The sequence below is a fragment of the Schistocerca piceifrons genome, chromosome 2 (assembly GCF_021461385.2).
Source record: "Schistocerca piceifrons isolate TAMUIC-IGC-003096 chromosome 2, iqSchPice1.1, whole genome shotgun sequence".
NCBI lineage: Eukaryota > Metazoa > Arthropoda > Insecta > Orthoptera > Acrididae > Schistocerca > Schistocerca piceifrons.
The window spans coordinates 558,501,610-558,514,908 of NC_060139.1; the positions used below are offsets into that span (position 1 = coordinate 558,501,610).

Consider the following 13,299-nt stretch of genomic DNA (forward strand, 5'->3'; position numbering starts at 1 on the left):
CTGGAAGTAATAGATTCAAATCACACCAATATTCTTATTTTTGTACTCTGTGGACTGTTAAGTGACCTAAGACAACTACTGGGAAGGTATTTAAAACGAAAACGGACGGTTTATTTACCAATCATAGTTTAAATTCGAGATTGTGCCCATTATCTAATACAACTATCAAAGGGAGGTAACCGAAATCTTGCTTCATTTCCTTACCTCTCACGAAATGACTGACGGCGTTTGTTTACGAGGTGAAACCACGCTGCCATCAGTCTCTTGGACAGCGTAATGCCTTAGAGTTTTCGACGATGCAAAGGAAAAGGAGTGGCTCTTTCTCCATTTCAGGGCGAGAAATGTAGCGGAGATATTTTGATGCAGGGTCTTCTGTAATACAATAGGTAGAGCTGGCCGAGTTTTGACTCATTGTAGAATCGGGCGCTTTTCACCCGAACAGCAGGCGAGCTGCTGCTGGGGCAGAGGGTGTCTCATCTGGTAACTTTTGAGAGGGGAATCACAGCTACACAACTAAGGGAAACCATCGAAATCCTTGGGTACAACGAGGGATTGAAATTATTTTTTATTTTGGAAATCACTTTCCACAGAAACACTTCGTTTTTATTTTAAGTATTCATCTTTCGTTCTTTGCGACTAGTGTCGGGATCGCAGCTCCATTCTTACGCAATCTTTCCTGCCATCAACAAAGCCATAATGTCAGAGCCGTATATGCAATTTTAATTTAGCTGCGACCTGTGGTGATTAAGCAAGCTAGCTTGTAGCTTCGTGGATTGCAGAAAGACCTGTCTGAGAATGGATATCCCACCCATAAACGAGTCGAAAAGAACGAAAGTTTAACCAATAAAAACAAAGTAACAGAGTAACATTGATGACTTTCTCAGCGAGTGTAGTGTAGCTGTGTCGCTGCCGAGAAGGTTGAAGAAGATCCGACGAGTAGTGTGATGGGCAGGATGACTGGAATTCTGATGTGAAGCAGCTGCGCTCTCTTTTCTTTCCTCACTTCCTCCCTTCTTGTGAAACTGTCGCTCTGCCTGTGCGGTCCCGCCGGCGCGCCACTAATGCGACACACGCCTACCTTCTTGCCGACAGGTGGAGCAGCAGGGGCGGCAGCAGCCACTGCGATGCGAGAGGCCCCCCGCGGCCAGATAACGTCTTCACGAGCCACGCAGCCGTCCGCCGAGCGCTACTCCGCAGCGACCGGCCTTCGCCCACAAGTTCCTCCTCCACCAGCAGCCTCTCACCTCTCATAATGTGGACAGGACGCGGACCTGGGTCTTGACGAACTTACTTCGCGCGAACTCTACTGTGTTCGAGACTCTCCCTGCCGCCATAGCGAAGGAGGCAGTGAGTTCGGAGCCGGACTCGGGCAACGCGGCAGACCGTTCGTGTCGTGTTCCGGCCGGGAGCGCAGTGCAGTGCGGTAGAGTGAAGACAGTGCTGAGCGCGCCGCGTGAGGAAGTAGCGTGGCGACGCCCGCGGAGCTCGGCGCGCCGGCAGCCCCACCGTCCCCCCTGGATCCCCCGTGGCTGTGCCCACAGAGGGCCGCGCTCCACCAGCACCAGCCGCAGCGGCAGCGGCAGCAGTCTCCGCCTCAGGTGGTGGTCGGCAGCAGCAAGCGCAGCGCCGCCACGCCGACGCCGACGCCCCCGCCGACGCTGCCTGCCGGTAGCGCGAGCATGAAGTTCTCCGGCGGAGACGCCGAGATCCTGGGCGGTGGCGACACGCTGCTGCTGTCCGCGTGCGGCTGGGCTGGTGGGGCCGCGCCCGTCGTCGACCACTTCCTGCTCGACAACAAGCTGGACGCGGCGGCGGCGGGGGCGGGCTCCGATCACGACGACTCGTCCGCCAAGGCGACCATGGACGCCCTCGACAGCCTGTTGCAGGCGTCGCCGCCATCGTCTGCCGGGGGCCAGCCGGGGGGCGCTACGTCCCCCGGCAGCTTCGCGGAGCTCAAGCCCCTGCCGCCCTTCACCGGTTACACGGGACACCTCAGCATCAACGGCATCTCGGGACACCACTTCCACGCGATAGCTGCCGGGCCCTCCTCTCCCCAGAGCCCGCAGCTCCCCGAGGCGAACAACAACAACGCGCACGCCACCAACCACAACACGGCGACTAGTTTCAAGCAGCAGCAGCAGCACCCGCACCAGCAACAACCGCAATCGCAGCAGCAGGTGCAGCCCGGTGGACGGCCTACGAGCAGTTCCGGAGTAACGGGTGCGACGCTGTACTACACCGTGAGTACGACGGCCGACCAACCGGTCGTCTCATCCTCGACGGCGTCCGTCGGGGGTGTGGTCAACATCAAGGAGGAATTCATCGACTACTCGAGCCTGATGGGTGGTCCGGATATCGAAGACATCGCGGCGCTGATCGGCTCTGCCATCGCGGACACGACGGTGCCCAGTACCGTGGCGGAAGGGCTGGCCGCAGTCGCGGCGGCGGCTGCGGCGAGCGCGACCAGCGGGCAGGCGCACGGCCAGGCCACCCCCGACGACACTGCCGGCTCGCGGGAGAGCTGGATGGAGTTCGACGCGTGGATCGACACCGCCTGCTCCGGAGAAGCCAAGCCCGTCATCTCGGCCGAGTCGCTGCAGGAGTTTGTGGCCGCTGCTGCTGCGCAGCAACACCAGCAGCAACAGCAGCAGCAGCAACAGCAACAACAGCAGCAGCAACAACACCAGCAGCAGCAGCAGCAGCAACAACAACAACAACATCACCAGCAGCAACAGCAGCAGCAACAGTCGCAGTTCGAAGGCAGCTCGGCGTTGCAGAGCCTGCTGAGCTGCCAGTACCAGTCGTCGGCGGCCATGCTGCAGCACATGCTCAAGAGGGACACGTCAGCTGCGGCTGCCTCTGTCGGTTACCATATGCCGCTCCTACAGAATCGGTTGCAGAATGGACCACCCAACGGCAGCGTCAAGGTAATGCACATATGAAAGTTAAAAGCATGTTTCGTTTACGTTTATCTCTTTTGCTACCTCAGTTTAATATCAGACTTCTAATCCAAAGATTGCGAATTCGATTGAAAGGTAATGACAGCACTTAACAAGATTTGTGTAGCATGTGTCCCAAAAGTCACCGCCAAACATTAGGGACAGGTTCCTTACAACAAACCAAGAAAAAATATCTAGTAAACAAGGGCACACCTTAAGGCGTATGAGCACTTGTTTATCTTCGACACTATGAAACGCATCCCTTCTGATGCAAGCTCTTTGCATTTCATTTCTTGGGAGGCGTTGGTATTGACCAAAATAAGTAAAAATTTCGAGTAAACATGGGCTTTAAAATGCATACCTTAAGACCTATAAGCGCTTGTTCAGTTGAAGAGATGAATTTCACACTAGCGAAGATGATGTTTCAAATGGCTCTAAGCACTATGGGACTTAACATCTGAGTTCATCAGTCCCCTAGACTTAGAACTACTTAAACCTAACTAACCTAAGGACATCACACACATCCACGCCCGAGGCAGGATTCGAACATGCGACCGTAGCAGCAGCGCGGTTCTGGACTGCAGCGCCCAAAACCGTCCGGCCACAACGGCCGGCAGCGAAGATGAACAAGTGCTCGTAAGTCTTAAAGTATGAATTTCAGTCGCCATGTTCACTAGACATTTTTTTATTATTTTGGTCAATTCATCCTCCTCCCAAATTATGGAAACCAAACATCGTGCCAGTAGAAGAGATTTGTTTCATATTACCGAAGATGAATAAGTGCTCATACCTCTTCATGATGGATTTTAGAGCCCATGTTTGGTAGACTTTTGTACTCATTTCTGTACAAGGAACCTGTACCTAAAGTTTGTTGGGCTTTTTTGGAACAGTCTGCATCTCAGAAATGCCTCGATTCGGACGCCACGTAAACATGTAGGTTTGCAGGTACTGGTAGAGACGAGGAAAGTGTGAACGTATTATCTCCAACAGGACTATGACTACAGATACTATCATCGTACTGTCTTCTTCTATCTCCTTCCTGGTCGAAGTTGTCCTTTTTGTCATCAACCGTTTTAACTATAATTTGACAGTCCCCCCCCCCCCCCCCCCAGTTTCTCCAAAATGATCGTCATACTCGTAGCTGAATGGGTAAGCGTCAGCTTGCGGGGTTGAGCCCTCAGTCGCTTCGAGGGTTTTGTGTTACCTCTTCTGCCACCTCTTGCAGTGACATTATAAAGTGATAAATGTCTAGAGGCATCGCTGTTCAGAGTCCGCGTTACAAGACTCTTGGTATTTCTACAACAGGTTGGTTATGTCAGTCCAAGCGTCGAAGTAAGGACAATACCACCTGCAGGAAGACCATGCCTAATAAAGCACTGTGGATTTCAACCCAACCTTGGCAGACAGCTTCATGTATGAAATGTTTATTTTCAGGCTCTTCTAAGAAATAACCTAAACCTTATGCAACCAACGCTGTAAGTTTCTCCAAACGTTTACGTTAGTGGTAACGAAATTTCCGTTACTTCCACCAGTACCACGACCACGCCGTCTAAATGCTCATGGTTCAGACAGCGTTCCTGTATAACGTTCATATGATCATGAGTTTGCAGTGGCTTCAAAAATGGTTAATGCCACAGAAAATAAATCTTAGAAAAATTCAAAAAAGCACCTGGTTGCGTATTGTACCCACATAAATCACCAATTTCAATCACCGTTGCAGCTCTCCATCCATAAAGGGTATAATGAGTTTAGTGTCTGTCTGTCTGTCTGTCTGTCTGTCTGTCAAATAGGACAAATCTGCGTTTATACATTCATTCAGTTGTGTATGTTTCTGGCTCGCAAACTTCTCCCAAAACTTCAAAATAATATTATATATCACAGAGTGCTACGCCAAACTGTAAGCTCATTAATCCACAGGAACCGCTATCCGATGTTGTCGACGTGAAAATTGGTTGTAGTTTCCGATTTCCTTCCTTTCTCTTTTAGTACGAACTTTGACGTCTCTACTCATTTAGTGGGTGTATGGCTGCAAATTTTTCATCCTATATTTTTTCGTTGCTCTTAGTTTTATTTACCCTCTTAGCTATATTTAATCCAGCGCTGTGCTGGCGTTGTCCAACCAATATTACACATCTCTCCAGCAAGTAGTGATATTTGTTGCATCCCAAGTGTACCAGTATGTACCCCTTTCGAGTTACTTTTCTGTTTTGCTCGAAACGGAACTGGTTATTGTTGTAAGGTTTTCATTGTGAGCGGCTAATCACTGCTGTCACACGGGAGGTGTTTCTGTCATTTATTTAGCGTATTTGTGATTTAAGATGGCTTCTGTCACACAGTTTATCGAAGCTGTTTTTGATTATGGCAACTTCGAATGTGCTGAAAACTTCTGTGACAAACTCAAGCCATAAGATGTCTTCAAGCCAGACGTTAAGTAGAGGGCGGTTTGCTGTTGGAGCTGTTTGCGAACCTCGGGCATCACCACTCTTCGTTTAGCTGTTGTCGGTGAAGGCTCTTCTCGAGCAGATGGAAGATTGCTCAATTTCCTGCCTGTGCGGTTAGCAGCACTCCAGCTCAGATTCGGAGCCGTTATACGGGTAGAGGCCTTTGGGGACAATGTGCCGTTGGTGGTAGATAGTAGTAACAGAAGTGGGTCGCACCCACACGGGAACTACGGCCCCAGTGACACAGTGACTGATACTACATCAGTGGCTTGCGCTATATATAGGTTTGGTGGCAGGTGTTATGTAGAGCAGGAAACCCAATGGAGGGCTCAAAAAGAAGACTGTCACTAGCCAGAAATTATTATTACCACTAATATGCAAGCGTTTCAGATAATAAAATTCACTAACTATTTTATAAATTGTAATACCAAGAAAGCTAAATCGTGCAAAGAGTAGGCACACGACAATTGACAATTAAATAAAATTTTGTAAATCTGTACTTTTGAACATTCTAAATATTGCAGTCAGATATGCTAAATGTAGTCCGACGCGTTTGTGATTTCAAGACTCTAAAAGCGATTTCAGCGACGTGCGTACTGTCAGTCTGTCCTGCAACACACGGACTCGGACATCGACACAAGGAGATCAACACTCGTTTGAGTGCTCCAGTGTCGAACGAACGCTGTGTGCAAAGCTATAGCGTTTGACCTGCCACGTCGACAATATGACGATCATACCGTAAATTTGCTCAAGTGGTGTAGTTAACCAACTGTACGTCGCTGTGTATGCACAGCTTCAGTCTATTGGTCCTACAGAAGCATGGCTGTAATATAAGAAAGCCCTACGATGGCAGCAAATCGATCATTCTGCCTCATTCTAATTCACTCACATTCCGAAATAGCATGGCTTGTCGTAGACGAGGGATACTGATTCTTGCTGTCAAGCTTCCACAATGTTTGACGACTCTTCACTATATTGGGCCGTAAAATTGTAGCTCCACTGGTCGTTTGATCATCTTGTTGCAACAGCATTTTGGACCTACAAGAAAAATATTACAAATCGTCCGAACGTTTTTATTTGTTTTGAATTAAAGGGCAATTTGTTCTTTTTAAACAATAAGATGAATCTTGCTGACTGCTTTGCTTGTTAAATCGTGTTACAAGTAAGCAGAAAAAATAATGCATGTTTCCCAATAAATCAGAAGTATACTTTCAAAGACGGCCAAGTTCTTCAATTGCCGGCCGTTGAGACCGAGCGGTTCTAGGCGCTTCAGTCCGGAACCGCGCGACTGCTACGTTCGCAGGTTCGAATCCTGCCTCGGGCATGGATGTGTGTGATGTCCTTAGGTTCGTTAGGTTTAAGTAGTTCTATGTTCTAGGGGACTGATGACCTCAGATTTTAAGTCCCATAATGCTCAGAGCCATTTGAACCAAGTGCATCAATTTTTACAGGCTAAACAATAAACTAGTGCACCTGCTTTGGTCTCAGTCTGAAGACCAGATGACTTTCATTAGTTAGACTGATACAGATGTGTTCCACAATACGTCTTCGAATTTTTTAAATAAATAGTTTCCGGACTTGGCAGCCCATGAAAGTAGCTGCTGCTCCTGGTTCCCATTTTAAATAACTTTTGTGCGGTTTTGAAACATGTATATAATATGTACATATCACGTCTTTCTAAGAGAGATCGTTTTGCTAGATTGTTCAACGATAAAAAAATAATCTCAAATATTTCCAGGCAACTTCCTTGACGGAAGTGATAATCCCTAATTTTTCGAGTATGCAACCGAGTAATGTCGTTCTCATGATGTTATGATATACTCCGCCTTCTTCAGGTTTACCGAGTGCTGATCTCGATTACGTTAAATACAGGAATTCCTCTGATGATAACAGGATACTGGGGAGTGACCTACTAGGTAGAAAAATTTGGTCATTCAGCTTCGAACTCAAGAAGATGAAGAAATTGATGAAATATCACAATACAATAGGAACAGCAAAATTTAATTAACAGGGACAAACAACCTAAAAAATGTAGTTATTTTTCTCTAACGTGAGAAGTGAATAGCGGGCAACTAAAGCGAATTAAGATCATCTCTTCAGGCATTACAAAAAAGTTTATTACTAAAAACAAATTTTTATTACGGTTCGCGAGCCAAACGTTAGTGTTGCTTCGTACTGAGCGACGGGTTTCGGGAAGAAGGGATATAGTCGGATGGCGTAAGTGAGAGAGATCTTGACCTGACTATGTTGTTAAAATGTCCTTATTACAAAAGATGTGCCGCGCAGGTTTAGCCGAGCAGTCTAAGGCGCTGCAGTCATAGACTGTGCGGCTGGTCCCGGCGGAGGTTCGAGTCCTCCCTCGGGCATGGGCGCGTGTGTTTGTCCTTAGGATAATTTAGGTTAAGTAGTGTGTAAGCTTCGGGACTGATGACCTTAGCAGTTACGTCCCATAAGATTTCACACACATTTGAACAAAAGGTATGACTTGGGATAAATAATGAAATAACGAACACTGTGTTTTACAACGTCTGACTTTATTCAGAAAACAGTATCAATTCCTGATATGTTTGCTCTAAAAGAAGAAGAGATCAAGTCTTTACACAGAAACTGTAACTGATTAGCACCGTTCCGTCTACTTAAAATGAAACTGTCAGTACCCACGACAGGGCACTCTTAAGTCCCTAGCTAAATTACTAAGATTTCATCAACTACGCTGCAACTACTGCAATAACTCTGCTTAGCCCTGCCTGGCTACCGTTTTCGGCAGCCTATGCTGATACAGCTATCAGCGTCCTAATCTGACTGCAATATACTTCTAGGAGCGTCGTGTTTCCGAGTTTTATTCAGTTTTCCCCTTCGCCGCCGCCAATTTATGACATACCATGTTGTCGAAGGGCCCTGTCCATCACATTTGCTCAAATTTTGCATTATTCTTCGGAGACTGAGTGGAGGGAAGGAGGTGTCTGTCGCTAAATCATGTCTTAGACCTGATATAGGCTCTTCATGGTGCACAGGAACCCCATCCAAAGGCTCGCTCCCATTATCCCTCTCTTACCCTCGCTCCTTGTCTGCAATTACATCATCGTTATTTTAACAGCTACAGTGCTATCGCCATATACCACCGTCGCTACCCTGGCGCCTCTGGTCAGTATTTTTCCTCACGACATTTAGGAACCACTGATATTTATGCGAGGGGCTTTCAGTAAGCAACACACTTTTTATCTGTAAGCAGGTTATCTTTAGTCAGTATTCCAATACACCATATTATTCACCGCTCTTTTGGCTACATAACCATATTTTTCAACGTAATCTCCGTTCCATGCGACGGCTTTACGTCACCCTACTGGGAAGGCTTGTGTGCCCGCATGGCACCGCTCTCCTGGTCGACGTCGAAGCCAAACGTCTTGCTGCATCAGTAACTTCCCCATCATCTTGCCAATATCAGCTTCGTAACGCGCAACCAATTCGACACAGATGGCCCTTCATCGTCCTTAATTGTCTTCTGCCAGGCGCCGAGTAGCCAAGACAGTGTCTCAGCACTACCAACAGCGACGGCCAGCTGAACAGCGAGATGTTCGATTGCGATCCGTCGATCACCTCGAATGAGAGTGACCGGACGTTCAAACATTGCAACAGCCACAGCGGCGTCTGGCCAGCCGGCACAGGTTTGCGCGACCTTGTTGTGATGATGGCAGGTGCCTCGCCCGCCGTTGACAGTACTATTGTTCACTGTCCGATCTCCGTAGATATTTTGCAAGAGCCTATGCACATCTGCAGTGCTCTGATTTTCCGCCAAAAGAACTCAATAGCAGCTCTCTGCTTGGAAAGCAGTTCCGTTACAGACACCATTTTGAGGACACCACCGATCGAACTCCATGAAACTGTAGGGGCAGATGCGGGAATACTCTACGATATCCCATGACAAATTTCGCTTTTTTCCAACCAAAACTGGTCAAGAAAAAACAGTGTTGCATTACTTATGGAACACCCGTCGTAAGTGCTATCACGAAGCGCGTCCGTCGCTACCCTGGCGCCTCTGGTCAGTATTTTTCCCCACAGCATTTAGGTTCCTGTAACATTTTATGTACCGGGTAATCAAAAAGACAGTATAAATCTGAAAACTTAATAAACCACGGAATAATGTAGATAGAGAGGTAAAAATTGACACACATGCTTGGAATGACATGGGGTTTTATTAGAACAAAAAAAAACACCCCATATTGCTAGACGCGTGAAAGATCTTTGCGCGCTTCGTTTGGTGATGATCGTGTGCTCAGTTGCCACTTTCGTCATGCTTGGCCTCCCAGGTCCCCAGACCTCAGTCCGTGCAATTATTGGCTTTGGGTTTACCTGAAGTCTCAAGTGTATCGTCAACGACCGACATCTCTAGGGATGCTGAAAGACAACATCGGACGCCAATGCTTCACCATAACTCCGGACATGCTTTACAGTGCTGTTCACAACATTATTTCTCGACAACAGCTATTGTTGAGGAATGATGGACGACGTATTTAGCATTTCCTATAAAGAACATCATCTTTGCTTTGTCATACTTTGTTATGCTACTTATTGCTATTCTGATCAGATGAAGCGCCATCTGTCGGACATTTTTTGAACGCTTGTATTTTTTTGGTTCTAATAAAACCCCATGTCATTCCAAGCATGTGTGTCAATTTGTACCTCTCTATCTACATTATTTCCTGTTTTATTGAAATTTCAAATTTGTACTGGCTTTTTGATCACCCGGTATCTCTCGTCTCCTAACTTTCTCTTTGTTATGTTTCCCGTGGATACTACAGGACAAAGTCGATTTCCTTCCATACGTACTCTAGTCCCAGTAGGCCTACGTGCTCGGTCTCTGATTGTCTCGTCGTTGACAGCTCGTTACGTTGTACGGAGACCCTTATCTTAGCGTGCACGTGTTTGCAGGCGGAGACGTACCTGGAAGCGCCGTCGTCCAGCACCCAGTACCTGGCGCACACTACCACGGGCAGCCCGCCGGGCGTGGTGTCCACCACGGACACGGCACTGCTCATCAACGGCAGCAGGTACGGCGGGGGCGGCGGCATGGGGGTGGCGCGGCCCGCGCCGGGCCCGGGCTCCGCGTCGGCGGCGGCTGCGGCGGCGGCGGCTGCGGCGGCGCGCATCGGCTTCGCATCCCACCTGCCCCCGCGGCCTCTCAAGACGGCGCCGTCGCCGGACCTGCTGGTCAACGGCGGCAGCCTCGACAGCCTGGCGGGCGCCGTCTTCCCGCACACCACCACCGCCACCACGACGACGCCGGCGCCGTCCAAGAGCAAGAGCCGCAACCGGTCGCGCAGCAAGCAGCAGTGCGGCGTGGGCGCGCCCGGCGCCGCCGCCGCCGGCGTCGTCTACTCGGGCGACCCCGCGGCCGCCGCCGTGCTCGGCAAGGAGAAACCCGTTCACCGCTGCAGCATCTGCAACCGCGGCTTCCTCAACAAGTCCAACATCAAGGTGCACCTGCGGACGCACACGGGCGAGAAGCCCTTCAGGTGCGACGTCTGCGGCAAGGCGTTCCGCCAGAAGGCGCACCTCATCAAGCACCAGCAGATCCACAAGCGCGTCGGCCGCGATTGACAGCTCGGGGGCGTGGCCGGCGCGGACAGGCTGCTGGCGGCGCTGGTGGCGCGCCGCGCGGCAGAGGAGCGAACCTCCGTGCTCGCGAACCTAACACTCGGCCGCCGGCTCTAAAGCCAGTGTCGGCCAAACGCTGTGATTCCCTGACACTCCGTAGAAAGTTATGCGGTTATCTTCCCCGTCGAGACAATCCTACCACTAGGTGACAACTCATTAGAAACAAACGAACAGTGGCGTGATTTGCCAGCCAGTGCGTAACTGTGGGGTTCGTCTCCATCCCAACTGACTGCATCGCAAACAGATCCGCGTGCATCGATGTGACGCATAACTTTCTACCGTGTAAGTGTAAGAGCAGCCGATCGATCTCGTACGTGCGGAGAGCAGTACACTACGTAAAACGGAACAGAAGTAAAAAAGGTATACTGTAGATTTAAATGTGTAAATGGCTGTAAATGCAAGGAAATAAGTTTCTATTTTGTTACAAGTCTCATAAATAAATGTGCAATTTTGAGATGAACTACCTGTGCAAGTTGAGCGCAGTAGGTGATAATGAAGTGTAGATAAAGAGTGAAAAGTGTAATTATAATGTATTTATAGCTGCAAATTAAAAGTAGCGTAACAGTTTCAAACTGCTTTTGAGAGTCGTTAAACTCATTTTCCTGTGCAGATTACTCAAATTGTTAAAGACATATTTCTTATGAACATTATCTCAGGTTAGCCAAAGAGTGCGTTGCTGCCTAATTTTATTTTTTTACTCTTTGTGTGTACGCATGTATGACTGCGTGTATGTTTGAAGGTATGTTTTTTTTACTTGTGTGCGGTGGAGTTGTTAACTTCCCTGTCTCTCACTAGACTATGTTCAAGTATTCGATTGGTTACGCATTTTGGTGCAACAGAGAGGGTTCACTGCAGAATTTAATTTTTTGCAGATAACTTAGTTCCAGTAATACATGATTTACTGCTAGCAATGAAACAGAGAATTTCAAAATTGTTACCTTATTTATTGTAGAAGAATCTAGGAAATCAATAATTTTAAATTAATTATGTTATGTTGTCAGTTCTATTCTACTCTTCTTATTGATTCTAAGTTGCGATCAAAAAATACTCGCAATAATTTTTTTATCAGTCTTGTTATTTCACGGTATGAAGTGTAAGTGACTTTGAAATTAACTGTACTTTGAAATTAACTGTACTGTTAATAGTTGGTGCTTTTTTGTTGTGCTTCCACGTAAAACGCATAACGCTACACCAGAGGTACAATTAATTCTCACAGCCGCTGAAAAAAATCATTGGTTTTGTAATAGTCGTATTTAGTTCCGGAAACTTTAGAGGGTCATAGGGTCAGAATAATAGTTTTTCACCTTATGTACGCAGGACGTCAGTTGTTGTATTAACGATTTTTTTCTCTTAGTTTCCTTCATGACATAAGGCAGCGCGGTCGAAGTCTCTTGCTGATAACCCTGTAACCCTGCTGCATATTTCCCGTGTTATTTCCCACATCATTTCAGTTAGTGACAAGATGATTCCTCATGGAAAGCCACAGCCGTTTTACTCTCTTGTCATTGTCCTGTCAGACCAGGTTCTCCATATCTAATCATTTCATTAACAAGAAGACGTGCTCAAACCTTCTTTCCTCATCCTCTAGGTATTATAATCAAAGATTTACACGTTATCCAGAAGGCAACTCACTACGCCCAACACTCAAAGAATTTGAGGTCAGTTCCGAATGCTTATCGATGAGACGAGGGATATTCCACTAACAGTCTTCTTGTACGGCAGAAATAGCAAAATCGAGTTTTGGTGTGACAATACTAGAGCCATTGGCGAATGGCCGTATAGCACGTAAGCTCGTTCGGCACCCATTTATCGTAAGAAGAAAATAAAATCGTAAAGCACTCTGTCAGTATGAGCTGAGATGAAAGATACCAAGAGCGTGACATCCAAGAGATCCTCTGTGCAATAACCGGTAAAAAACTAACAGTGGTACAGCAGCAAATGTAGCATTTATTTCGTGTCACGAAGCGTTACACACCCATTTTAAGCAAACTGACTTCCTCTCCTGAAGCACGCATTCCTACAATATGCCGTTTTCCACCTCTCTTCCTGAATCACATACATAATTTGTCATAATTTATCAGGGGAAAAACCTTGAAATATAAGAAATATTGACAGGTGTATTTACAGAATCGCTGTTTCGAGAAGAAAAAAAAACACAGCTGCGGGCGGCTCTGTTCAGATTTCAGCGATAGTTGTGTCACAAGTTTGTTCAGAAAAACAATTACTGCACTTCACTAGAACTCACACATTTTAAAATAGTATAA

General features: G+C 47.4%; 2 protein-coding genes across 2 annotated transcripts; both read left to right on the plus strand.

The window, feature by feature from the left end:
- The first annotated feature begins 1,061 nt into the window (after positions 1-1,061).
- LOC124775584 (translation initiation factor IF-2-like) lies at positions 1,062-1,672 on the plus strand. Its single transcript, XM_047250415.1, has 2 exons — positions 1,062-1,217; positions 1,466-1,672. The coding sequence occupies exons 1-2, from the start codon at positions 1,062-1,064 to the stop codon at positions 1,670-1,672; spliced, it is 363 nt and encodes a 120-aa protein (XP_047106371.1).
- A 7-nt stretch (positions 1,673-1,679) lies between these two features.
- Positions 1,680-10,978, plus strand: LOC124775585 (ichor). The gene is made up of 6 exons (XM_047250416.1): positions 1,680-2,137; positions 2,204-2,432; positions 2,487-2,609; positions 2,730-2,927; positions 10,310-10,507; positions 10,565-10,978. Exons 1-6 carry the CDS (start codon positions 1,680-1,682, stop codon positions 10,976-10,978), a joined length of 1,620 nt encoding a protein of 539 aa, XP_047106372.1.
- The last annotated feature ends 2,321 nt before the right edge of the window (positions 10,979-13,299 follow it).

Coding starts and splice junctions, on each gene's coding strand:
- LOC124775585 (XM_047250416.1), top strand. CDS start 1,680: ATGAAGTTCTCCGGCGGAGACGCCGAGATCCTGGGCGGTGGCGACACG. Junction 2,433..2,486: donor CCGTGGCGGAAGGGCTGGCC/GCAGTCGCGGCG, acceptor GCGCACGGCCAG/GCCACCCCCGACGACACTGC. Junction 2,610..2,729: donor AGTCGCTGCAGGAGTTTGTG/GCCGCTGCTGCT, acceptor CATCACCAGCAG/CAACAGCAGCAGCAACAGTC.
- LOC124775584 (XM_047250415.1), top strand. CDS start 1,062: ATGCGACACACGCCTACCTTCTTGCCGACAGGTGGAGCAGCAGGGGCG. Junction 1,218..1,465: donor CGACCGGCCTTCGCCCACAA/GTTCCTCCTCCA, acceptor GTGAGGAAGTAG/CGTGGCGACGCCCGCGGAGC.